The sequence below is a fragment of the Lagopus muta genome, chromosome 9 (assembly GCF_023343835.1).
Source record: "Lagopus muta isolate bLagMut1 chromosome 9, bLagMut1 primary, whole genome shotgun sequence".
Classification (NCBI taxonomy): domain Eukaryota; kingdom Metazoa; phylum Chordata; class Aves; order Galliformes; family Phasianidae; genus Lagopus; species Lagopus muta.
This window is the reverse complement of record NC_064441.1, coordinates 7717640-7742610: the sequence shown is the minus strand read 5'-3', so window position 1 is coordinate 7742610 and position 24971 is coordinate 7717640. Positions and strand designations below refer to the sequence as shown.

Sequence of the window (24971 nt, the reverse complement as noted above, 5' to 3'; positions counted from 1 at the left end):
TGCTGAATGTACAGGGAGGTCAGAGTCTGTGCACAGCTCTCACCCTCGTGAGATTAGCTTGCTCCATAAGGTTTCTTTGTCACAAATTCTTCTCCTTCACCTATGTGACATTATCTAATGGAACTACTGGGCTCAAGTAGAAAAGAATGTTTTGCTGCAGCAGTGTAGCTTCCTATCTATGAATATTTAGACTGTGCCAGGTGTCTTCTTTCACACATTTTTGTCCCTCTTGCATCATTCCATTTCTCAAGGGTACAGAATCCTCCAGCCTTCTACAGCAGACAGAAAGTATTGATCAAACATTTCTTATTTTACCTTTTTCAGCAAGTCTGTTCTGCACAGAGACTGCACACCTTTCCTGTCTAAGGCACTGAACTCAGGGTTGCAGAGTTCCACTTATTTGTCTAAATCTCGGTCACTGCCTTGATAGAGGGCTCCACAGCAGCACGCTCTAGGGAACTACAGTCTGTATGGCTGAAGATCTGATTATTGAACTGAGATCCTGTTAATTAATAAGATCTGCTTAACTAATTAATTAATAATGCTCTGCTAGCATTAGGAGGAGCTAAGGTGAGATGGGAAGAGGTAAAGCAATGGGATTCTTACCACATCCTCCCTTCAGCCTGTGCAGGTTGACTTTACAGCTACACTCAGGAAAGACCATCTGCCAGTAAAAAGATATAAGTGAGAGAAATTACAAATTTGTATTTTTATGTTAGTCAAAACCAGAAAAATCATTGGGCTGGAAATTGAAGTGAGAGCTTTGAACACAAGCCAATTTCTCTACATCAGGGCAACTGCAGGGGAAACACTGGATTTGCATTTGACTACAGCCTTTAACATGAGATTAAAGAGCTTTCTAAAATGCTGGTTTAATCCAATTTCTGTGAACTTCTTGTGTGTTCAACAAGTCAAACACAATGAACATGGTGGTCCCTTCTGGTCCTGCAGTGAAAGAATCTATGAGCTAGAGGCGGTAGGACATGAGCCGTTCCCTGCCGTGCTTTTGTAGTGCCATACTTACAGCTGTGAACACATGGATGATGTATGCAGTCGGATGCTCAGGTGGTACACTGGAACTGAGAATCAGGTCCTTGAATGTATATGCTTTTTATAAAAACTTTTGTTGGTACTGCAGATGTCACCAGTAATTGGAAATTGAAGCATCAATACTCTATTCCAAATCTGGTGGGACAATATATGGATGGGACAAAATGTTGTTCAACTGACAGAGGCAGGAGCAAGCCTTCTAAACCTGGCAATAACATCCTGCAGAGGTACACTGAAATTGCATTTACTGATTATGCAAATGAAACATACTTGATGCTTTAACATTTATCTGTGAACTTGAGAAAGTTCTTATTTCTTGATGAACTTTAATTTGAGCATGCCTGTGGATTGAGGGGTGAATTTCTTCGTGTCCCTTTTCAGACAAATTCATTCCTCTCCCCGTCCAGGAGCCCTGTGGGAGGTTAGCCATTTGTATTCCCCTGCAGGGTAACATTTAACCTTCTGCCTCCACAGCTGGATCTGCTCCTTAGTCTGCAACACTTCTACTGGGATCTAATGATCTGACATGCTTACCAGCAAAGATTTATCACTTGACCCCTTGGAGAGCTTTACCCTCCTCTGCTCCCAGAGGAAACGAGCTTCTGCAGGAAGGCTGTGGGTGCTGCCCAGGAGAGGGCACTGCACTACGCTACTCCTTGGCTGTACCCAGCTCTGCCTTTCCCGGGGCTGGCATCAGAGCAGAGCTGGGTCCGGGAGTGCAGCTGGGCTGTTGTGCGTTCACTGTGCTGAAGCTCTCACCCTCCCGAGGGCAAAATGTAGCTGGAATAGGAGACAGCTTGATTGTAAATCGTCTACATGTGAACATTAGTGTCAGAGTGGGAAGCAGAGTAACATTAAGCATGTGCCACAGCTGGTAAATTTATTTGCTTAGCATGCAGTTTAGGAGAGGCTGCAGAAGGAAAGCACAATGTAAAAACATGCTCTGCATCTTGCTGCTCTCCTAGTCTACCTCCATCCACCATGTCTGCAGCTGTCATATGTGTCTGGTGCTCTCGTATGGTGATGCTCTTCTTTGATTGGGCATTTGTCTGTAGTTACATACAGATTTCATGTCTTTTACTTTGTCTTTAAATAACAGTACTTGTGCTCTGGCTTGTGGGTGTGCCTTTGGGGTAGTCCTCCAAGATAGCTATCCACAGCAGTACTGTTGGTTTCCCTTGGCCCTGAACACCCTACTATTTAACGTTATTTTAATAAGAGTGCTTTCTATGCCTTAGTTTAGGCAAGCAAATTTGTTTTGTCTCTGTAGGGATGTACTTTTATTTGTCCGTGCTAAGCTTCAAATGCCTCCAAAGCGTCCAAGGATCTGAGAGGAGGGCTGCCTGGGAGGGAAGAAGCCAGCTGCACCTTGGGGAGGGTTAAAGCTTGGGTATGGTGTGTGTCAGAGGTCTCTGCTGTGGGTTGCGTTGAAGCAGTTACTAAGCAATTTGTGCAGGCTGCTCCAGGAGAGCGTCAGCTGTTTGGTGCACTGCTGGTTAGATCCAGGACCGCTTCCTCAGAAGGCTGCCTCCCACCCCACCATCCTTCGCCTCTGCCTCCTATCAACTCATTACTGCAGCAGGACTCCGGAGAAGCCAGCCTGCAACGCCAGGGAGGGCGTGTGCCTGTGAGTGCGTTTGTGGTTCTGAAGGGGAGCAGCTGCTCTTTGAAGTGCTTCTATTGCTTTTTCTAATGGGCATCTGAACTGAGGTGGTGGTGACAGCTTGGAGAAAACTGCTGGAAGGGTGGCTGGGTCTCTGTAGGCAGACAGGGTGGCTGTGTGCACCGTCTGCCCCGTTGCTGAGCCATGTATTCAGAGTGCTGCTGGCAGCAAAGGCTGCTGTGGCTCACTGTTTGTCTCCAATGGCAGTAACCAGGGAAATATTTTTGAGTTAACCGGTCTCCGTTCAAGAGTGAGCAAGAAAACAGTCCTTCAGCTCCTGACCTGGGTGGTCCTTTGTAATGTAATGTTGTGGGCAGTCACTAAAATGATTTTGCTGAATACAATAGTTCAGAACTGTTCAGTTCAGTTACTAAGATTTTCTTAGATAACATTTCAGCTGTGAAACTGTCTGCTGGCAAACTCTGGGGAGGAAGGAATGAAGTCTGCTAGCCAGTCTGCCACATCTCTTGATTGTATTAGCATTAAGGTATTATAAGGAATGTATTTTAGCTTTACAGATCACCACATGTGGTTTTTGTTATTCATGATGGGTTTTAACAGTGTGAAAATATGAAACTATCTGCTATTGGATTCTGTTGTTTGGAATTCGTGTTCCAGCAATCCAGTGTAACTGTGAAGCATGGATTTTTGGGAAGGTAACTTTTCTCTGGCAAAAATTAGAAGCTATCAAGAAATGTTCAGTGCTGAGAGGCTAGAGAAGGTGCTGGGTTATGCTGCTGTAAATCTAGATTCAGTCCTTGAAGGTGTTGCTGAGATTAGACTTTGGCCTTGAGTGTCTTTTAATCAGGAAAGATTGTTTTGTAAGGGCACTGAACATAACATTTCCTATGTGATATCCCCACCTTTGTGCTACGTGACGTCAAGTATCATCTGTCTCAAAACAATTATTTTGCTGTGCAGATGATCTCGAATGGTGTTTCTTTTGTTCTTTGCTGTTTATGGCTGGTACACGATTTTACAACAATACTGCATTGAGGATTTTCATAATAGGATAGGATATAAAGCCACCTAAACTAAACAGTGAGAGTGTATGCTTTTGTAATTCTGCATAAGTTTTTGAAGTTTAACTTTTGTGGCAATCATTAATTATTTGTATACAGCAAAGAGCCAAACAAGAACAAAAAGATATTTTTTCAAGAAGTGGTTACCTGGAAAACGCAGCAAAATCAGTTTCTTCTGTCAGGAAAATCTATACCAAAATGTTTTAAAGTTGGCTCAGAAAGCTGAAATAAACCTTAGAGAGTGAATGGTAACAGCAACAGCACTGCATAGGATAGCAGCAGGGACCCTTGGGTTGGCGACAGCCTGCCCACCTGTTTGACTCAACTGAACAACTGATTTCTAAAGTACAGGTAAGCCTGACTGAGAGCTGTCAACTTCACTACTTCTGAGTCTCGGGATCCCCTCGGCCCAGGTTTTAATTCTGTGTCTGAACTTGCTGGCTGTTCTGCCATCTTAGAAAAAGATATTTAAACGTACATGTTCTAGGATTGCTGTTTCGTTAAACATTTCCTTGTTTCAGTGCGGCAGTGCAGAACCTTGCCCTAAGCATGTGCCTGCAGGGTGTGCAGCCACCAGGAAGCGTGGATCTGATGCCTCTGGTCTGGAGGGAAGTTCATGTTGGGGTCCAAAATAACTTGGTTTGCTTGCATTTCCAATGTAAGGAAGGAACACACTGGACTCCTTGTGACTTGAAAAGCACTGCAAGCAAGTCCTCAAAAAGTCCTTGCAGTTTGCTAGCAGCTGATGTGATCTGAGGATAAACCAGAAAATTTCGTGTTACATAACAGCAATGTTGACCTGCACACGAGTGGGAATTCTGATTCTTCACAGTGCCTGTCTGCAATACTGCAGAAGGATAAGAGAACGGATGGGATTTCCTTTGTGTTGCTACCTGGATTTTCAGTTCTTCTGAGTACAGCGAAATATCTGTAGCACTTGTGGCCAACTCATATCAGTAACTAATCTTAGAGCTTTCTATCTGGGCTAGAAAAATAAACAGACTTTATCAAAAAGCAAACAAAGGGCACAAAAAGGAAGAGAAATAAGCAGAATTTTTGAAAGATAGATTGAAATAAAGCTTCTTTCTCTAGTGTAATAACTAGGAATTGCTTTTTGGTTTTACTTAGATGTTTTACTTAAGGACTTGCATGGGAAATTCTGGTTGGACAGAGTGTTTCAGACTGCCTGAACCTTCTTCAGTGGTGACACGCAAGCTTGCCTCTCTCCTTTGTGTGTTTAATTCTTAGAATCTAACCTAGCTCTGCTGTGCACTTTGCAAACTGTGTGGGTTGTTACTGATGGCCAGAAGATATTATTTGACCTGTAGGTTAGATAGTAAACAACTACCTTCTGAGCTCAGGATTTGTGATGCCTTTTGGTAATTTTAAAGAAGAATAAGAATGCCTAACATTCAGTGTCCTTTCATGCTCTTCAAATGAAATCTTTGACCATTTGCTTAACCCTGTCTGGCTCCTGTCATCAGCAGTCTGATTTTTTTCCCCAGATCCACAGTTTTGCTTCCAATGCTGCAAGGGTCATTCTTGCCTGAACTCGTGCAGTGTAGAAGTGGGCTGACGTACTGCAGCAATTTAGCAAATACTTTATTTCTCTCCCAGCTGTCTTCGTTCCCTACTTCTCCCACAGTATAATATAAATGTGAACTATGTATTAGACTGGCATTATGAAGAGATTAACTTTGCTCTGGAAATTTGTAACCCATTAATGCAAAATTAGTGACTTCAGATGGGGGAATTGAAGCAAGCCCCTCCCTCCTTGTCAAGAGAAGGGCAAGCAGTTGTAGCATTCAGTCACTGAATAACAAAGAAGCCCCAGTGCCCTGTTATGGCTCCTTGCCTTTGGTTGTCCTTCATGGAGCAAAAGGCACTGCTGTGTCAATCTGCTTGGCACAATCCAATCTTTCACTCTAGCAGATCATCTTTTGAACACTGTTGGAAACCATTAGTTGCCATTAGCATATAAACTGGATTCTCTCTGCTAAGAGAGGAGGGAACAAGATTTTATTCACTGTAGCTTTAATCAGCTGCTGTTGGCATAGCTCTGAAGGCAGCAGTCTGTGTGCTGTGCTCCAGACCTGCTGCAGGAATGGATACAGCTGTGATGAGGAATAAAATAGGCAAATGTGTGTGGAGGATAACCCAGGCATATTCCACTTCTGAGTGAGGAATTGTGAATGCAACTGAGTGCTTTTCCTCTTAAAATTTGGCAGTGCAATGCGAGCTGTCTTCCCTAGGGACGTGGGAGGGAGGAGTAGCAGTGCTGGGCAGATGGCTGTACTGACCACTTTTCTTTTTCTCCTTCCCACTTGGTAGAACAGCTTGGGAAGCTGCGCAAGGCCTAATGCTTCTGCAGTGCAACTGGTCTTACATGCAAAACAAGTGCTAGGAACTGAACATAGAGTAGTTTATGAGAACAAGGAGTACATGAACAGACTTGTTTCATTTTTTTCCTGTAGTATCACATCTTTACTTACATTTTAATTGTCCTGGCAAGTTTAATTAGCTCAAGTAGTGAAGATCTGCATTGTATGTGTGAGGACTGAACTTCAGTGACCTGTGTATGGTACTAGCATTGTATATTGCATAGTACTATTGGACCAATTAAACTGTTCTTTTTTAAATTTGAGAAGCTAAGCATGCCAGCCTCTTCAAATAACCACACAGAAGCTAGGAAATGCTTGAATGAAGATGACCAAGATAACTGTGTCCCAGCCCCTTGGCTGGTGTGTGCTTTGATATGGTCTCCAGTTGCACAGCTACACGTACCTTTGCTGGAGGAGGGGACTGCTCTGGAGTGACTAGGGGTTGCCAAACCCATGACTTGTCAGCTTTCTTAAACTTTCTCATTGACTTTTGTGCCCTGTGTAGTGAATAAAAATATGTCCAGAAGCTTTTCTGAAGCTATGAACCTGCAGCTGCTAGGCTGACATGCTGATGTCATGCTGGTAAAGCAGCGTTTTTCAGCTGTGGTACATATCCCACAGGAAAAGAGTGTGTTGCTTTAGCTCAAGAGTCTGAACTCCAATCTTGTATGTATGTGGCTTGCAGTACACAGGCCAGGAAGCCCACAGGGCATCCTGGGATGAAGTCTAGTCAACATTAGGCAAAATGTCTTGGCTTTAAAACAAACTCAGACTTGCAGGATTGTTTTTGGTTGGATTTTAAGAATTTTTTCCAGTCAAAGATTAAAAACTTCCTTTATCAGCCCCAGGTAATCATGGGAGACAACCCTGTCCATGGAAGGGGAGTTGAAACTAGGTGGTCTTTAAGGTCCCTTTCAACCTAAGCCATTCTGTGGTTCTATGGTATGTTTCCAAGGACTGGAACTTCTACTGCAAATTCTGTGCTGTCGTGATGTTACAAAATCATCAGTATTGGACAGTATATACCTGAAGCGCTGGTCTAGATGCCAGAGGGCAGGTATTTCTTTGTGTTGTTGCTGCAGGCATTTCTTACCATGTGATGTGATTTGCCTTCGAGACCCACAAGACACCTTCCTTTATTGTTTCAGACTTCATTAATCTCCTGTTAGTTTTTTCTTCTGCTGCATCTTCTTCTCCACTGATGTCAGTGAGTGAGCTATGCGGTATTACTTTGGATGTGTGATTCTCAGTCAGCAAAAGTATTTTATATCTCCTTTCTCATCATCTCACTGGCTCCTGCAGAGTTTGGGGTTTATGGAAAATCAGTCCTGTGTGGCTCACTGGAGCATGTCTTGCCCAGACAGGGAATTAGAAGAGACCTGCCTGGCACTCTACAGTTCTTCTTTCCATTACTCCATTTTATCCTTACACCACAACATTCTTGTGGTAGAAAAGCATCTTTAGAAACCAGAAATGAGCTACTTTAAAACAAGCTGCTAAAGCAGCAATGTGAAGTAGGGTGGAGGGGTGGAATTCTGTTCTACTCAAGGCTATTTGGTATCAATGATGCCTTCATGTTGGCAAACATTAAGAGCAAACCTTGCACTGACAGGCTGACTCACCCTGAAGCAATGAGCAAGCCTGTGAGAGGCTAGAGATGGCAGCATGTTCTCTAGTTCATTTTCCCTCTCTGTTGAGCCTCCTTGTGGCAGTTTCTACCACTGCAGAAACCTTTGCTCCATTTATGTGACTGGTGTGAGCTCAGCCATGCTCACCCCGACCTGAGCACACTTGTCTACCTGCCGGGCTGCACAGTTGCTGCAATATCATTGCATCTTTCAGACACGGAAATCAGCAGTGCTTTCTTCATTGGATGCTCCAGGTTATCTCAGTTCTGAGACTTCATGTTCTGTTTACATATTTTAATTATTTTTTTTTCCTACTTCCATATTTTTGGTATTAAGTCTAACCACCCATTTTCTCATGTCCACCTCTGTCTTACTGCCAACCTGTGGTTTGACAAGGTCGTATCTATTACTACTGGAGTGATTCAGGAATATTTCAAGTAGACTGTTTAAAGGATGCTAGGAATCTTTCTCCAAAGATACAGAGATGCTTGTCAGTACCTGTTGAAAACTGCATTCATATATCACAGGGCCCTTTTGTTATGGGGTCCTTGGAGGTAGTATTTATCTGTCCCTAAACAGGGCTGTCATTTTACTCTTTTAAAGTGACTAGTGGAGAAATTGGGCTTATTGTGTACTTGGCTTCCTATTAAGTAACGTTGCATATTTTAGATAGTTTAGTTTTGCCTTTGCTTAGCTGCAAGCAAGTCCAGAATGGGATCTCTGAGGGAAACTGCAAACTGCAGCAAAACAGAAAATATAATAGATTACTGTTAATTTGTTTGCTTTGCCTGTTTCAGTTTCCTTAAAATGTGGAGTATTGTGCTGGTGACTCTTAGCTGGTATCTCTGTGCTTCCACCATACAGACAATGAACTATCTGTCTGGATCCTTCTTCCTTCCACCTGCTAGTTAAGCTGTTCACACTGAGTTTAGTAAAGAGACAAGATCTACAAAGCCAGGACTGGTTGTGCTGCATGATGGCTAAAGGCCCAGTTGTAATAGGTACTGTGTAATATAAACCTGGATCCTGCCAGTTAAACTGGTAGATAATCCCCAGTAAAGAAATGTTGCTGGTTTAAACTGCAATAAAGAGCAGGAATTACCAGTTCTAGTTAGTGCCTGTTGCAGAAAGGTATCACATTAACTCAATGTGAGATTATAGTTGCTGGTCACTATATAGGTCACACAATCTACACATGCATAAATATTGTGATGGTTTTTCCCCCAGCTGCTTATCAAGATATTTTTAACTTCTCAGTGTGCACTTTAAAAGAACAGGCTTTGTTTTCATGACAAGAAAGCCTCACAGCCCTTATTTCCTCCTTTCACTATGTATTGCTTGTAGCGGAAAAAGCATCACAAAGGAAACTGTTCTGGGTTGGCTGCTTACACAGAGTCCTTAAGAAGAAACCAGGGAATTTGGAAAGAAATGTGGTCCTGTATCTGAAGTAGACTTTAGTGTCTGAAAGACTGAAAAGCTGCTTTAATATGGGAGCCCAGATTCAGTAGATAAACATGGAACATGAATTAGAGAGGGGCAAGCTGTCACCTTGAACAAATCTGTGACAAGTTCTGGCACATCTGGTTTATGAAGAGCTCTCAGAAATTGCTAGGCAATAGATAGAAGTAAGTAGGCTGAGGATGAGACCGTAAGTACCATAAACTTCTCCATGTTGGTCATATCACATCTGCACGAATAGTCGAGCCAGGCTCTTTTCATTTGAGTATCGTCTTTGTTTGGCTGAGTTCTTGGAGGATGTAGAAGTTGTCATTAGGGTTTCATTAACTCACTGAAGATTTCTGTTTTCACCTGTGCAGATGAAATCATGCAGCAGGAGATACGGCCGCTGGTTGCAGTGGATATAATAGAACAGCTACACAGACAATTTGCTATCTTGTCAGGTAAGAAGTTTCTCATAATTACATTCTGGGATTCTCTTGGAAATGTGCTGGAATCTGTCATACTGACTGTTACTATTCAGTTCTGCACAGCAGTCACAATAGCAGTTTTATATTGCCAGTGAAAAGGCCTGTCATAATCAGACCCTTACAGTGCATAGAACTGATAAATGCCAGCCTACTGTGTCTCTTTTTTTGAGACAAGTTAATTTTCTGTGCTTTTCACAATGGTAAGAAAATAAATAAACCTTTTTGTACAAGAATTTGCACAATATCCAAGCATGCTGTTTGTGGGAAAAGTTTTGGTTTATCAGGGAGTTATTCATGTCCTTCCCCCTCTTCCTCATTTGCCTTTGTTTTAGAAATGATTCATTTCTATAGTGTAAGGTTCTAATCTTTTAAAGATTTGATTATTCCATATTCCTTTGTTTGCTTGAAGTTTGCAATCACACAAAGTGACGCAGTTTCTGCCCCAGAGAAATAGCTGATACTGAAATATCTGCCAAATTATTTAACACACTTTGGCTACTGCAGAAGAGAAATCCTTAACTGGGTCCTAAAATGGCTTCTTTATACTTTTTTAAATGCTGACTTCAGGGTCTCTAGCAACTCCTTTTGTCTCTGCCTGTTCTGCAAATAAGGAAACTGAGAATTTGCCTTTCTTCTTCCCCATAGACACACAGTAAATTATCAGCAGTTTCTACAAAATACTCAGATGGTCATAAGGTATTGTTGGACAGCCTGTTCCTCTCTAGTGGAGAGGAACACTGGGTACACAGTACAGAGTACACAGACACGGCTCTGCAGATGATCAGCTCAGCAGGCCCAATCCCTGCTGCATCTTGCATTGTTAAGGACACTCCAAGCTGCCGACTGAAATCCTGGCCTAATGTTACATGAACAGATTTGCAGGCAGGGGTTGGACATCTCTGCTGTAGAGGATAGCGAGTAAGCTGGTATTGTTGTGAAGTGCACAGATCCCATGCAAGGTCACAGAAGGAGTAGGAGCTCAGGAAAAGCTGGGAGCACCTTCCGCTTTATGCTATGCTTTATGCTTCACTGCAAAAATGACTGAGTGGGAGATGAGAATTTCCAAATGCAGGGTCTGTTGTCAAATTTGAAACCAGTTATCATAAAGAACTTCATCAGGAATGCTGTTCACATCCCTTTTATTAGTGTTAAACTGACTGTAAAGTATTCTAAATACAAGGAAGGAAGCGGGGAGATCTAATCATTCATTGTTCAGCTCCTTTTTGGGCTCAATAATGGCTTCAGCCAGATCACAACTGGGCTATTTTTCTGCTCGTCGTAAGCAAGAAAACACTTATCAGGGGGTCTCTCTAGAATGCTCTGCTTGCTTTTTCCACTCACCAAACACACAAAGCTATTCAAACCAATATTGTTTTCAAGGCCTTTGATTTAACTGAGACCCAAGTGTCTGAAAATGTTTATATTGGTGTAAACAGCATGGCATATTAGGAATTCAGTGCCTCATGTGCAATGTCTATCTGGTAAATGTACAGAGGACCACTTTTCTTAATCTCCATTAGCTTGTAACATTTAAGAACAGTAATAAAAACTGTGCCTGGCATGGAATGAGCAACTGGTGGAAAGTGCCACACTCGAGGAAGAAAAACCCATTTCTAGTTCCAGCTAGTAACATTCAACATGCCACAGAAATGCGAGGGGTAAATATGTATTAAAGAAAGAAAAAAGCCTTATGGACATATCATCTCAGCAGTGCCTGTATTCTCATCTGCTATTACAGCAAATCCAACTCTTCCCATTGATCTGCTTCTTTTATTCTTAGAAGTGGTTAGAAAGAGGTTTAAATAAAACTCTTTAATCCTAAGGTACTTCAACACTCTTGAAAATAATTTTTCAGGGATGGCAGGGGCTGAGAGGAATTTGTAAAAAATCAGTTCATCAGCATGCAAATATGTGTAACAGAGACCAAAAGCCTCTCACATTCCACCTACGTAAATAATCCTATTTGTAGATTTCTTAGGTTAACCTAAATTCTTATCTGTACAGTCCAGAAATAATACCCTGATAAGAAACAGGGCAGCACAGTTAAGACTGAAGTCTTTTTAGAAATTAAGAAGTTTACAGCTATATTTGGAAACCCAGGTGCCCCTGCTGAAGTCTCTGAAATGCCTGCGGCAGCCCTTTGCAGGACATAACCTGCTCAGAAGTTTCTTTTGCCCAGTATCGTATGGCTGCTGACCACTGGTGGGCTGAGAAAAATGTAAGAACAGAAATACTCCTTTTTGTCCCTTTGCTGCAAACTGAGATTTAGCCAAAGCCAGAAATAGACATACTTCTAAAAACACATTTCTCTGAGGATTACCTGTTTTTTCTTGCAGCAAAATGAGATTCTGGTGTTTTGATTTGTTTGTTTGTTTTTTGTTGAGTGAAAACAAATCTGGCTGCTCTCCTGCCTCACTTACTAAATTAATTCACACATAATTACCTCATCTTCTTTTATTTTTTTTCTGTTGTGTGACTGTTCATTTTCCTCACAGCACGCTGCTTTTCATTGGGCACAAGCAACCACAAACATTTTGGTGCTTCAGTGCTTTCTTACATGGAGACCGAAAATCTCCTGATATGTTGCTTATTTCCTGGTCTTCCATGCTGTCACATTGCAGCTCAGTAGCCATTCTGTGATAAAACTCTCTGCTCTTTACTCTCATCACAGCAGGGAGGAAGGCACTCCCTGATTGCCTGTGGACTGTTTTGGGCTACTGGATCATTAACTTTACTGAATAGTTTTAGAAAAGTGGTCTATTATGTTTTAGAATACGTGGGGATATTTCTTTGACTTAGGCTGCAACCACCAGAGAGCATCTGATACCTCTGCCAGGCATGCACATGCAGAGCTCAGTGATGTTAGCAGCGCCAGTCCAGTTTGTGCCTCTGGCACTGTTGAGCTCTCCTGTCCAGTCCTGTAGCTCTCAGATCCATCTGTCCAGTGATAATGAGAATCACTAGTTGACTTTTACAGAGTTTTTTTCTAGCTAATGTTTTTGGTTAATATCAGCTTTTTCTTAACAGCTGGCAGATGAGGTCAGGGTTAATGAAATCATGATATTCCTGTGCAGAAAAGCAGAGAAGAGAGTAGAACGATTTAAACCAAAGGCTCTTTTTTTCCTCTGGACATGATTCCTTAGAAGTACTTTCCTCAACTACTGCTGTGTAAAAACTTCTCAGAAGAGGATCTGGCTGTCTTATCGTCAAGCAGTTGATGGGAACTATGCAGCTAGCTAATAAATGTGATGTTTGATTATGTCACTGTCTGGTTACAATGAATGTATTGGACACTGAGAGCATTCTGCGTGTCCTGGTCCTTTAGCTACCAGACTGACATCTTGGTTAGTACTGTTCTGTCCTTGCCAAGAAAAGGGAAACACTCCCAGTGTTCTTTGCAGGACTGCCATGGTCATGGAAAAGGCTGTAGTGCAGTGTGAAAAGGTCCTTGATCACGTAGCTCTACTTCGGTCACCTCTTCCATCTGCTGATCTAGCCTTGCTGAGCTTCTGAGATGTAGTGAGAGTGCTGGCTCTTGTGGTTAAATTCCAGTTTTGAAACCACTGCTGCCTCTTTCCTTACCCTGAAAACTGATCTCTCACTTATGGGATTACAGCTGTGACAACATAGGAGTGCTTTGCACACCTAAACAGCAATGTTTGTGTTACTGTAGCTGTTAAGGGTACTATACCACAGGGCCGGGTAGTACTAAGAAGTCATTCTTTTCCTGACCTAAACCAGTTTTTACTGAAGAATGGAGACCCTCTGGTAAAATACTCTTCCTGTCCTGCTGATGGACTAATAACCCACTCTACTAACCTGCTCTTATGAACTAATATCAACCTCCTTTTTATCTGCAGCTTCACAGTCTGTTCTTATCTCTAATCACTCTAAGAGCCTAATCTGCCAGTTGCAGCAATAACGGATCATGTTGCTAAATCACAAATTTATTAGACAAGCTATCATGAAATGTGTTAGCAGATATTCATTTGCTTTCTGTTCTGCTAAATCAGTGCACTCCAGCTGATTGGTAACTGACTCTAAAGCCAGTTTATTTCCAAAGCCTGGAGGGCATTTGGCCATCTGCTTCCTGCTCAAACTGAGCTTTTTGGAAAACCTGGCCTGACCCTGCTGAAAGGACCATTCGGAGCTTGTCTGAAAATCTAAACCCAGGAAGTATGGTTCAACTTCAGTGAGAAATTCAGCATTCACAACCCTTAATGGACGCTGAGAAACAAAACAAAAGCTATTCCAGAGCACGGAAAAAGCAAGCCTGACCTAGGCAGAGAAAATTCAGCCAAGACATGACTGAACCCTTCATCTATCTGACCACAAGATGAATTGTACTCAGCTCTGCTATGACTAAGGGAGCTCTCTGCATGTGGGCAAACGAAAGTAGTTTGGCTGCACATCAGCAAAGTTTGTAAGAAAACTTTGCAATATTAACTGATGAGTTGGTGTCTGTGGCTGGCTGGGGAGCTGTGCACTGCAGCCAGACTTTTGAAACTCTTCCTGCTGATAGCCTGTATTATTTTTTTTTTTTCCATTTTGTTTTATTTTCCCAAGGGATTCAGAATGCTTGGTAATACATGGTTAGAAATCACGAGTCTAGCTGTTACTATTACAAAAAGAGCTTCTTGATGTGGAATGGGACTTGAATGTATCCCATAAGCATCTAAACCCTTCCTTTGCTTGGTGCCTGGTTGGAAATCATAGGTGAAACAGAAATGGGGGGTGCTTGACTTCGTAGGACCCCAGCTGTGTCCGGGAACTTAGCCTGTAATTATAACTGCTTGTTGCTATTACATCTGTCATCCCAACATGCAACTCCAGCTGTGTGAGCTCTCAGAATGCAGCACTCACACCTCATTTGTCAATCACACCCTTCATACTGCTAAGAAAAAATTAAACTTTGCTGCCACATCCTATTATCCCTCATGCATATTCTTGCTCTAAAATGCTTCAGCTGTTTTATTGCTGCAGCTGAATTCTGGCCTCACGTTCGTTGTAATAGCTAACCAGGATGCACTGACACTTAGGTGTTACTGTGTCCTGTGATTTACAAATTTGTCTTAAGAACTTGAAAAATATCTAATAGGAGCAACTGGGACTCTGTGCTGTGTACCTGGGCCCTGGACCCCATGCCTTGCAGTCCCTTTATTCAGTTTATATGCCATCCCTCCTACTTTTTTCCCTTCCACATTTGCTGTGTACTTCTGTCCTGTCACCCAGGTTCTTCCTGTCCCTTTGCCCTTAAGCCACAAGAGAAGAGGAAAAACACGGAGCAAGATGGGGAACAAAATAAGGAAAGTGCTCAGGAAGAGAAGAGATGGAGAGAATCCTATGAGGCAGGATTCTGGCTACCTGCAGAGGTAGAGAGCAAAAAGAAGCTGAACCTCTTGAGGGAAATTGATGAATTGATGAGTGGCAGCATGTATTGTGCTCAGGGATAGGTGAGTCTTTACTGACAAGTCTGGGACCAGCTCTGACAGCAGCCTGGATGTGATTGAGCAGCAGTGATGGGCAGCTGCCAGTGGGGGCCTGGTGTCCTCAGGGCGGGGTCAGGAGTGAACCTGGCGTGAGTTCAGCCCGAGGATGGCCCTGAACCTCCTCTCCCCCTCCTCCTGCCAGCTGAACCTCCAGCTCTGGTTGCTGCTGTGTGCAGAGGCGCCCTTCACTGTCACCAGCTCCTCTGTCCTTGGCCTGCAGCCAGCGTCTGGGGCTGCCAGGCGCTGGAGGAGGCTGAGTGCTCCAAGAGAGCTACAGGGTGGCATCTAATGGTGCCCGGAGCTGCTGCAGGTAGGCAAGACAGAGGCCTGTGCATTGCCTGAAGACAGCTGCCAGGCCCAGCTTTGCTGCTGTCTCTTTGTTCAGTGTATCTTTATTTCTCCTCTGACTGCACCAAACTCAAGCTATTATAGCCTGCTCCTCCCATGCAGCATGTGAGCTCAGCTCATGCCTCACATTGCTTTGGCTTTTTGTCAGTCTCCAATGCTCCTGGCAGTCCTTGGCCCCATTACTTTGTTGCACAGACACTGCTGAATGGTATGGACGTGCCCTGGCTAGCCATAGTGTAATTCTGCTCAGCTTTGTGCTGCCTTCATGTTTCATTCTGCTCAGTGCTTCTTTTCAATTTTCCCCCTTCTGCCTTTACTTTCTACTTCAAATTCCTTTTTCTTGTTTTGAGAGAAGTTTCTCTTTTGCCCTTCAGTGGACCTGTTGGAGTTTGTTCTATCCTTGGCTGCTGTAGTAATGAATTGTAAAATTTTCTGGTCAGCAATTAGGGTTTTTTTCCTCACTAGTGATGTGCAGAAGCATGGGTTTTACACACGATCCTGGCAAAAACAATGACTCTATACAGAGCCTTTCGACCAAATTCCATGTGCTCAATCCTAATGGCTGTGGAACTCAGTGAAGACTGTCCCTGCTGGTTTTTAATTTGTGTCCCCTGCCAAAGCGTTGAAGAGCCAGCAGCAGTATTTCAAGAATGGGAAGAAATCTCTTGACAACTGCCCAGAACAAGGAGTAATGATGGCTCAGGGAAAAAGAAGGGGCTGCATCTTGCGAGTTCTGCAGAAATTTGCATACTGCAGCAATCTTGGTTTGATGTCAGGGGAAAAAAAAGGCATGGAACTCTTCTCATTGAAAAGAGAGCATTTTAGATACCCTTGATGTACAAGTAGCTTCTACTTCATCTGTATAACTGGATATGGATTGTTTTCCCTACAAATGCTCCAGATTTAGATGTGAGAGAGACCTGTTTTTAATATTCGCATTATGACTTGTCCCCCAGCACTTTGGGCATTCCTGCCTTTTCTCTATGATTTCCATTACAAATCCCCCTCAAATTTCACTCTCATTCGGTAGTATGGTAGTATAACAGGAACTGAGAGCTTCCTATCTTTATTTGAAATACAGCTATATTAAAGAACTTTTTGAGCATTCTTCTGTTTTAGTTGTAGCAGTAGACGATAGCTTAACTTCAGAGAGTGAGATGGGGGCCCAAGAACTCTTAAGGTTGTGCTGCAGATGGCTTATTATAGGAGAAGACCCTGTGACAAAAATATATGCCCACATACTTAGTATGCCTCATCACCATCTCTTATCTAATTCAGCAAAAAGAGGCTAGAGGAACTCAGAAGTGAACGTGGGTGTAAAAGAACAAGAAGAACAAGAAGATAAAAGGGACATAAAGGACATTTGAATCATAGAATCTTTCGAGTTGGAAGAAACCTTTAAAGGCCATATAGTTCAGCTCCTCTGCAATGAACAGGGACACCTACAGCTCCATCAGGTACTCAGAGCCCCATCCAGCCTGACCTCAAGTGTCTCCAGGGACAGAGAGAGCATCACCACCTCTGTGGGCAGTGTCATAAGTGCCAGGAAAAACTTGTAGTTTATACAAATTGTGAGTGTGACTGCAGGTAAACAAAACTATCGGGTGCTTGAAGGAGATAATCTAGGGGAACCTTTACTTTGTACTCCAGATGCAAGTATTTCTGCTTTAGCCTTCATATTTCAGGTTATTACATTTCCCACATTTTAAGAGCATATTTACGTTTCTGAAATACATGAATAGCAAAACACGGTGCCCAGGAACCAGGTGTTGAATATCATGGAGTGCACCGAACTCTGCAAGAAGAGTCAGAGCAGCCAAGCGTCCTGCTTAGTATTTCTGGCGGTTACTGTTCGTGCCCAGGAGGTGTCAGTAAGTATCTGTAACAAACCTGACTGGCGCTGGCTGGAGGTCCTGATCTCTTGGCTGCTGCAAACGGTCTGACTTATGGGAAACTCTTGACTAATTTTTCCCTGACAGTGTATTCTGCATCAACACTGACTGCAGACCATGCAGCGTGTGTGCCTTGAGGCCGATGAGTCAGGCATCAGCACTTACCCCATCCCAGATCAATGTGGAGACTGTGGCTCTGTACAGAATTTGAAATTGGTCCAATGCAGTGTGAATGGTAATGTTTTTTTCCCAGTGTTTTGGCTGAATGCCACTTGAACTGCTGTAGGCCTGTTTTCTCCCTAGCAGGGTGAGTTTGTGGGTTATTTAACATAACTGAATCATTTTTACTTGTAACTAAAAGTCATATTTGACTTTCAGAGAGAAAAATGGTGTCAAAAAGCATTGTTCTGACAAGGTAACACTTCACAAGAAGTCAAGGAAGAAAAGAGTTTCCTTGTTCAGAATTTTAAGGAGATTTTCTTGGACTGAATGAGAAAAGCTGTTTTAATAATAAAGGAAAAAGCTGGTTGGCTGTCCAACAGTGGCAGAATCGAGCTAGTTCTATTAAATGAACAGCAGCAGGATCCATGACTAATATAAAGCTGTGGAGCACTGCGGAGGATCCACTTTCTTTTTCCCAGGTTCTGTAGGAAAAAAGTATGGATTAATGAGTTAAAGGTAAAGGCTTGTTGTAGGCAGTGTAGTGGAGGAGGATGGAGAGTGTTCATACCAGCTATTTAATAAAACAGAGTTTTTGCACCTATTTTATAAAACGTTATATTCCTCAGCATCCCAGCTCTCCATGGGTGGATGACAAAGAATCCAGCTGAGTGGGAGGGTTGGGCAGAGATCAGGACTAGTAAGGAACTCTGCATGGAAAGAGCTGGGAATCAGTGGAGCGTATCTTTGCAGTGGCTACCAGACAGGAGCAGGAAGAGCTGGTTTGTGGCATCAGCTGTGGTTAACAAAAGGGAAAAGCAGTGGTCTGTGGAAGCAGACTTGGGGGATTTGGAGGATACTTTAAAGCAATGAGGGTTTGTGTGTTTTCCATGAGGTTCTGCTTCCTCCTTATGCTCCTTATGGGATAATGTACTGAATAACTTCCTTAAGAAAGCACACTTATTTTTGTGTCAGTTTCACAGCTCGTCCTTCGCTAAAGGGAAACCCAAAGCATGGCCTTTCTTTGGGCAAAACTACTATGAGTGATAAATGACTAGGAAAGCTCTGTGCTGCAGGTCTGCGCTCATTGTTGAGTTTCTAGGAAAGGCTTTGGCCTGCTGAAAAACAGAAGGGCTTATTCAGAGATTGCAGCAAGTGGAGAAAGACTCAGTGAAAAGCAATATTATGTCCTTAATGCCCTGTCTGAGCAGCATAAGACACTTGTTTGAAATATATGTATATATATATATGTTGATTGATTTGTACTCCATTATGTGCTACTCCCTTATTTGCCTATGCTATGCTTTGAGTTCAAGCTGGTGAGAAAAGTCCTGTTAACTCTGCTGTGGCACAAGTGATGCCCAGGTTTGATATCAGAATCAAATTAGGACTGGTCCTGTGAGTAAACAGGATTTATGCTGTGTACTACAGCATCTCCTATTGCTGAGCATTGGGTCAGGAGAACTGCCCTGTTACAAAGCATTCAGCTCCATGGTTACTTAGGTCTCATGATGTTTGAATAAAGATGTTTGGATCAGGAAGTCTTTCAGGTAGGAGCTCTTCTTGACTTTGCTGCCTATGACTTTCATGTCATGTGTAATGAAGATGGATGTAAAGAAACAAGGAAGGAAAGTAGTCCTCATTAAATATTCTCAGTACTTTGAGCATGTTCTTAACAAAGAACAAACTAAGACTAGACTGATTTTCAGCCTGTGTCACGAGTTATACAAGTGTATTCAGTGTTTGTTTGCTCTCTCGCTTTGTTTCCTTCATATGTAGAAGGTGTCAAAAATGTTGTACAAATATATAGGGAAATGTAATGTTATCACAAGAAATTACTTGGAAATAGAAAACAAAATAATAGAAGAAAATAATTAATCAAATTATGCAGAACATTCATGGAAAAGCTGGATTTGAGGTTAGAATCTCATGTGGAGTAAAATGGCGTAATAAAGCTATGGTGAGTTGTAGTACCAAATAGGAAGGCCGTAGAATTATGGAACGGTTTGAGTTGGAGGAGACTTTAAAGATGAAGTGGTTCCAACCCCGCTGCCATGGGCAGGGGCACCTTCCATCAGATCAGGTGCTCAAAACCTCATCTGGCCTGGCCTTGAACACTTCCAGATGATTGTTAGAGCTCCTTTATCTTGTGTATACAGGATCTGGATGTTTTTTAGTGAGTGATGTGCCAATGTTTACTGACCAGATTGTCCCATGATATAAAATTGCTCTCTAATCTATTTACAATCTTTCTTTCACAGGAGGAAGAGGGAAGGATGGAGCACCAATTATTACCTTCCCAGAGTTTGCAGGATTCAGTGAAATACCCGATGAGGATTTTCTGAATGTGGTCACGTACCTAACCAGCATTCCCAGGTAAGACTAAGCATAAGTGCCTGTTTATTTCCAAGAGAGCTTTGCTTCTTCAATGGCTCTCTACTCTTAGTGGTGCTACCAGTATGTGCCAGCAATTCTGCATCCATCCAGCCAGGATGATACAAATGATTGTATGCAAGAAGCCTTGGGAACCACTTACATCATTTGCATGGGAAAGAAATCTACACACAAAACAGGTTTTCTGTTCAGGGATTTAACTGGGTGAGAGGATGCAAAGATCTGAAAGGTAGCCTTAAAAGTAGCAGATCAAAATTGGGGCTATTTGTGATAACACTTGGGGACACAAAATTTAACAAGTGAAGGGTTGCATCTGGAAAGAGCTAAGCTTACATAGGGCCTGTTACTGTTTGTTCTGTGTGTATCTGTGTGAGAAGAGAGGAGAGCCTTTGTTCAAGCAACAGGCACTGTAGAAAGGCATATAATGTTAATCTATCTCATGTCTCTGTCCTTCAAAGAAGAGATTTCTTGACATTGCCCAAGGAATATACCAAGCTCTGACTGGGCAGGCTAACTTCACTTGAACAATTGTTAATACCGAATGTTGGTGAAAATGCATCTGATGAGAATCTCTCTCCCTCTGCCCCAGGAAATGGAAGTGCAGAGGTTTTTGTTTTTGTTTTCTTTGTATAAACATACAGTTTATTTCATGACAGCCTACAAGCCAGGGCTTGGAATTGCATAGGATATATAGGCAGATGAGCAAAGTTAACAGCACAGGCACCATGCTCTAAGTTTACCAAGTGTCATACAGGCAGGGCTGCAGAAGATGGGAAATGTTGTTGGGAATGAGAATCTGTGACCTTGTGGTTGGCTGGCTTAGGGACATGTCAAACAAGCTGAGGGCTGTGTGTGGGTTGTGTTCTCGGGAGGAGACATATTGAAAGCCTTATCATAGTGAAAGAATGAAAAATAGCAGAGATACTGCTCTCATGGAACAACTGCCAGCAAGTCACTGAAGGAGGGTGGGAATGAGAGGTGGGTGCCTTATTGACAGGGTTCTGGCAGCACCTTGTGCTTTCTGGTGCTTTGTTTATTGGGAATCTGCTCTTCTAGGATGTTTTCTTTGCTGTTTGCCTGCAGCTGTGCAAGTGATTAAAACAAACTCACTTCTACTACTCTGAGGAAACAGGCTAAGGCATGGCTGCTGAATTACTTTTTGTTTATTCAAAAAGAGAGCTTAATATTTTTGCAGTCCCCTGATCCTGTCTCTGGACCATGGCTGTTTGTGCTAGTTAGAAGCACAGCAGGGATTTATTATTTCCTGTGGTCTCATATATAAAGGTGCTTAGAGGATGATGAGGGGAAAACGTGCCTCCTTCAAGTTTAGGTAAGAAGTTTTCCAGCTCCACCTACATGTGTTTCTCCTATGGAGTTGCCAAAGCAAGCTGAGAGAAACCACACACTGTGAGTTTAACAGCTTCATTGTTTCACTGAACTCTGTAGGTCCTTTGTTCTATCAGGAGAAACTCTTTTTATTTCTTTACTAGCTTTATAATTGGATCACCATCTTCAGGGATTAATAAAGCAGCAATAGTAGCTAGTTTGCTGATTCTTTGTATTTGATATGCTACAGCGATTCCCAGTAGCGTCAGCGACAGGCTGGAATGTGAACCAACACAGCGCATTGATCTCACTCTTAGGTTCAATCAGAGATCACACAGTCAGGATCACACCAGTTATCCAAGGGGTTTTCTGGTTTTTGTTGTAGTGCATTTAGAAAGATTGACTGTACATTTCTTTATTTTCTATTTGAAACTTGTCATCTTTTGTGTAGAATTGAGGGATGAAGGTATTAATTTAGAAGAGGAAGAACCTGAGTGGCAAGCTTTGGTTGGGTGACTTATGGCATAGTTCTAAGAACTCAAATCTTCGTGTGCGTAAATAGTGAACCTGTTTGGGTGCAGCAGAGCTTTGTGAATCTGCAGTTGATTGATAGATGCGCAGAGTGAGTCCTTCCTTCATCTTAGCAGGCTGCAAAGGGACTACATTTGTTACTTTATTCAATGCTACTGTATGATGTGTACTGTGACAGCTTTCTGGTACATGTGATCTTGCTGCTAGTACTTCACATTTTGTTTTATTCTTCAGGAGGATGTTTAAGTACCAAATAACAGGATAAAGGTTAGAGAATAGTGTCAAACTCTAGAAGAGTTACAGAGGGTATGGTCATAAATCAGGTAGGATGAAGTGTCATTTGAAGAGCAGTTCCCCTCGTTTAGGGTAGAAGGTAGTTCCATGTTCATAGCTCCATAAGCCAGAGAAATTGGTGTAGTTTTTCAGACAGCTCTAGAGAGAATATTTGTCTTTTGTAGTGTCTGTATCTCTGTATCCTGCAGAATAAGATTTATTGTTCAGGTAAGGTCTGTGGTCACAAATGACATCATTCAGTGAGTTAGTAACTTCCTAAATTCCTCTGGAATGGCTGGTGTTCAAAGCCCATATGGCAAAACATTGAAAAGATAAGGGTGGATAACAAGTGTTGTTATTTGGATGCACAGGCATTACCTTGTCTTTGAAGCTGCTGAGTAAGTTTGCTTTTTCAGCCGTGGCATAATGCAGTATTTTGAGGTGTGCTGTAAGCAAACATAGCATTTCTAGGCTTTAAAATATGAACTGCTTTCAAGGATGGCAGATCAGCCCCGTGAGACTTTTGTAATCTTATTAATTTTCCTTCTACTTCAAAACCTGGTCATGAGAGTGCCCCACAGAAGGGGCCTATGCACACACACGCATAAACATTGGATGGTATGGCATATGCAAATACATGTCTCTATATGTGGATGCTTATAGTAGATATCTGTAGTAGGCCCTTTTTTGCTCACTTTACAGCCAGAACTCCATTCTCTTTCAACTAAAGCAGACTGCTTTGATAAACAGATGCTCTCCTCTCATTCCCAAAGAGGTCAGGAAATTCGGCACCTTCGGGCCTTCAGTGTACAAGGGCTAACCTGAATTCAGAGCTGGGGATGGAGCAGCTTACTGAATTACAAACATTTCATTCGGGGAAAGGGACCTTACTTGCCAGCTGTGTATTACAGTACTGTCACTGAGAAATCATTGACAGTGTCTGTGTTTTTAGGCAAACTGCCTTTTTCTGGATACGTGTGTGAATGGGGTCTCAGCTGGACATCAGCTTGCACTGACGCTGCCATTTTGGCAAGGTTCCGTCCCTCAGCCACTTGCTTGTGTGCATCCCTTAGTATTCAGACCTTGGCATGGCCTTTCTTTTTGGTGTGCTGACTGAAACAAGATCACTTGCTGACACTCTCTGTTTCCCTGGCTAAACTTAGGTCTTAAATCAGCCCTGTCTAGTCAAAAAAAAAAAACAACAAAAAAAGCACTGCAGAAGGCTGAAGTCCAGCTGTGTACCAGCTTCACAAGCCCATTTTCAGTTTTGTTTGTGTTCAGAGGTCCATCTCTTGTCAGGACCTTCTTCATGTTGCATCAGCCACCTGTAGCCATTGGGATTTACAACACACAGTCTGCCAGAATGATCCTGGGTGATGTAGACAACCCCTCACATTTCTTCTGTGATCTGCTCTCCTTTAGATCGTGTGATAGGGTTGCATGCACACAAGTTATAGTTCTGCTTTCCTTTGATATTTCCTTGTATTTAAATCCAAGAATAACTCCAGTATATCAGTACCTACTTCACCTTCTATTTCCTCAGCCTGTCTCTTTAACTGACCTGCAGTGCTGTGTGATTTGCAGTGGCAACTGGTGAGCAGTGCTTCTATTCCCATATGTTCATTATTCCCCAGCCCTCCCCTATGACTGTTCTTGCCAAGCCTCATTTCATGAGAAAATTCCTTTTCTGCTCCTCTTGTATTTTCTTGTCTGTATCTATATTTCATAAGCTCTTATCTATGAAATTAATTTTTGTTATTGTAACTGATGCCTGGATGCTTTTGTGCTGTTACAAATCCCTGTGGCAGAAGAACATTCAAAAAAATGAACTGCTAGATCATGGGAAGGTACTTGAGAAAAGACAAACATCTCTCTTCTAAGTGATTTATTCTCTACGTGTTTGAGGGACTGTTAAAAATGAAACCTAAGAGTTAGTTCAGAGACACAGAGGCAAGTTTTACTTGGCACAAATACTCCTGTGTTTGTTTAAATCACAGTTATTGCCTTTGGCAGATGCTGTCTTGTCAGTCACTTCCTTTGCAGTTTGCTTACCAAGGTGTGATTGTAAGGGTCTGATTCTGAATTCTTCTAGGCCTGCAACCCTCTGTGTGCAAACATTCCTTTTAGAAAGCCCTTAGCCAATCTCTCAAACCAGGCAGATGGGCAAAACAGGGCAATTTCTGTGTGCAGGCAGCTTGTGTGAATTGGTGCATATGGACAGAGTTACTTGTGGCTTAGCTATGAATTTTATAAACAGCTTTTTCTAGTATTTATTAATATGCTTTAGCTGGATAATATTTTTCTTTAGACCAATATCAGCATTTTGTTATCTTCAGCTAAATATGCCTATTTTGTTGGTCATTTTGCTGTAAATCACTGACTTTAATGGAATTGCCTCAGATTTGAGCCTGGCTCATACATCCAATTACTGTCTGAGAGATATTCAGCAGTTGCAAATTGATTCTGTGTGTCTGAGCAGTGAAGACTTAATTAGGTGCTGATTACAGTAATACATTCTCTTTTACTTTAAAGTAGAGGTCATATTTTGGTGATCCATTGATTCATTTGAAATTGTCCTCTTAATTTCTGTTCTTCTCACCCTGACACGATCCTCAAAGATTGGCACGGCTATCAAAAATATGAAAGGCTAGTAAAGGGTGAAGTTCATCCCATCCCACTTTGGTTCTGCCTGAGGCTTTTGATTTTCAGCTTCTTAAAGAATTTGCTGATTTTTTGAGTTACAACCAAAATTCCTGAAACATTATCTATGAGACAGCAACATCAGCGGTCGAGGCAGAGGGAAAACACCGGAGCTTCTACAAGTCTCCAGTGGGAGATGGGAAGCCTGTCCAGAGGTGCTGCCTGGTGGGCTGGGGGCTGAGGGTCA

General features: G+C 42.4%; 1 protein-coding gene across 12 annotated transcripts in view; it reads left to right on the top strand.

Annotated features, from left to right (window-relative positions):
• Positions 1-24971, top strand: part of LOC125697360 (guanine nucleotide exchange factor DBS-like) — a 141720-nt gene that overhangs the window by 25117 nt on the left and 91632 nt on the right. For 10 of the 12 annotated variants that reach the window (XM_048954440.1, XM_048954439.1, XM_048954436.1 and 7 more), the window contains 2 exons: positions 9562-9645; positions 19822-19936. In XM_048954440.1, the coding sequence (XP_048810397.1) occupies positions 9562-9645; positions 19822-19936 (199 nt within the window). Of the gene's footprint in view, positions 1-2477; positions 2678-9186; positions 9370-9561; positions 9646-19821; positions 19937-24971 lie in introns of those variants that run through there. The other 2 variants (XM_048954443.1, XM_048954444.1) reach the window with 2 other exon arrangements.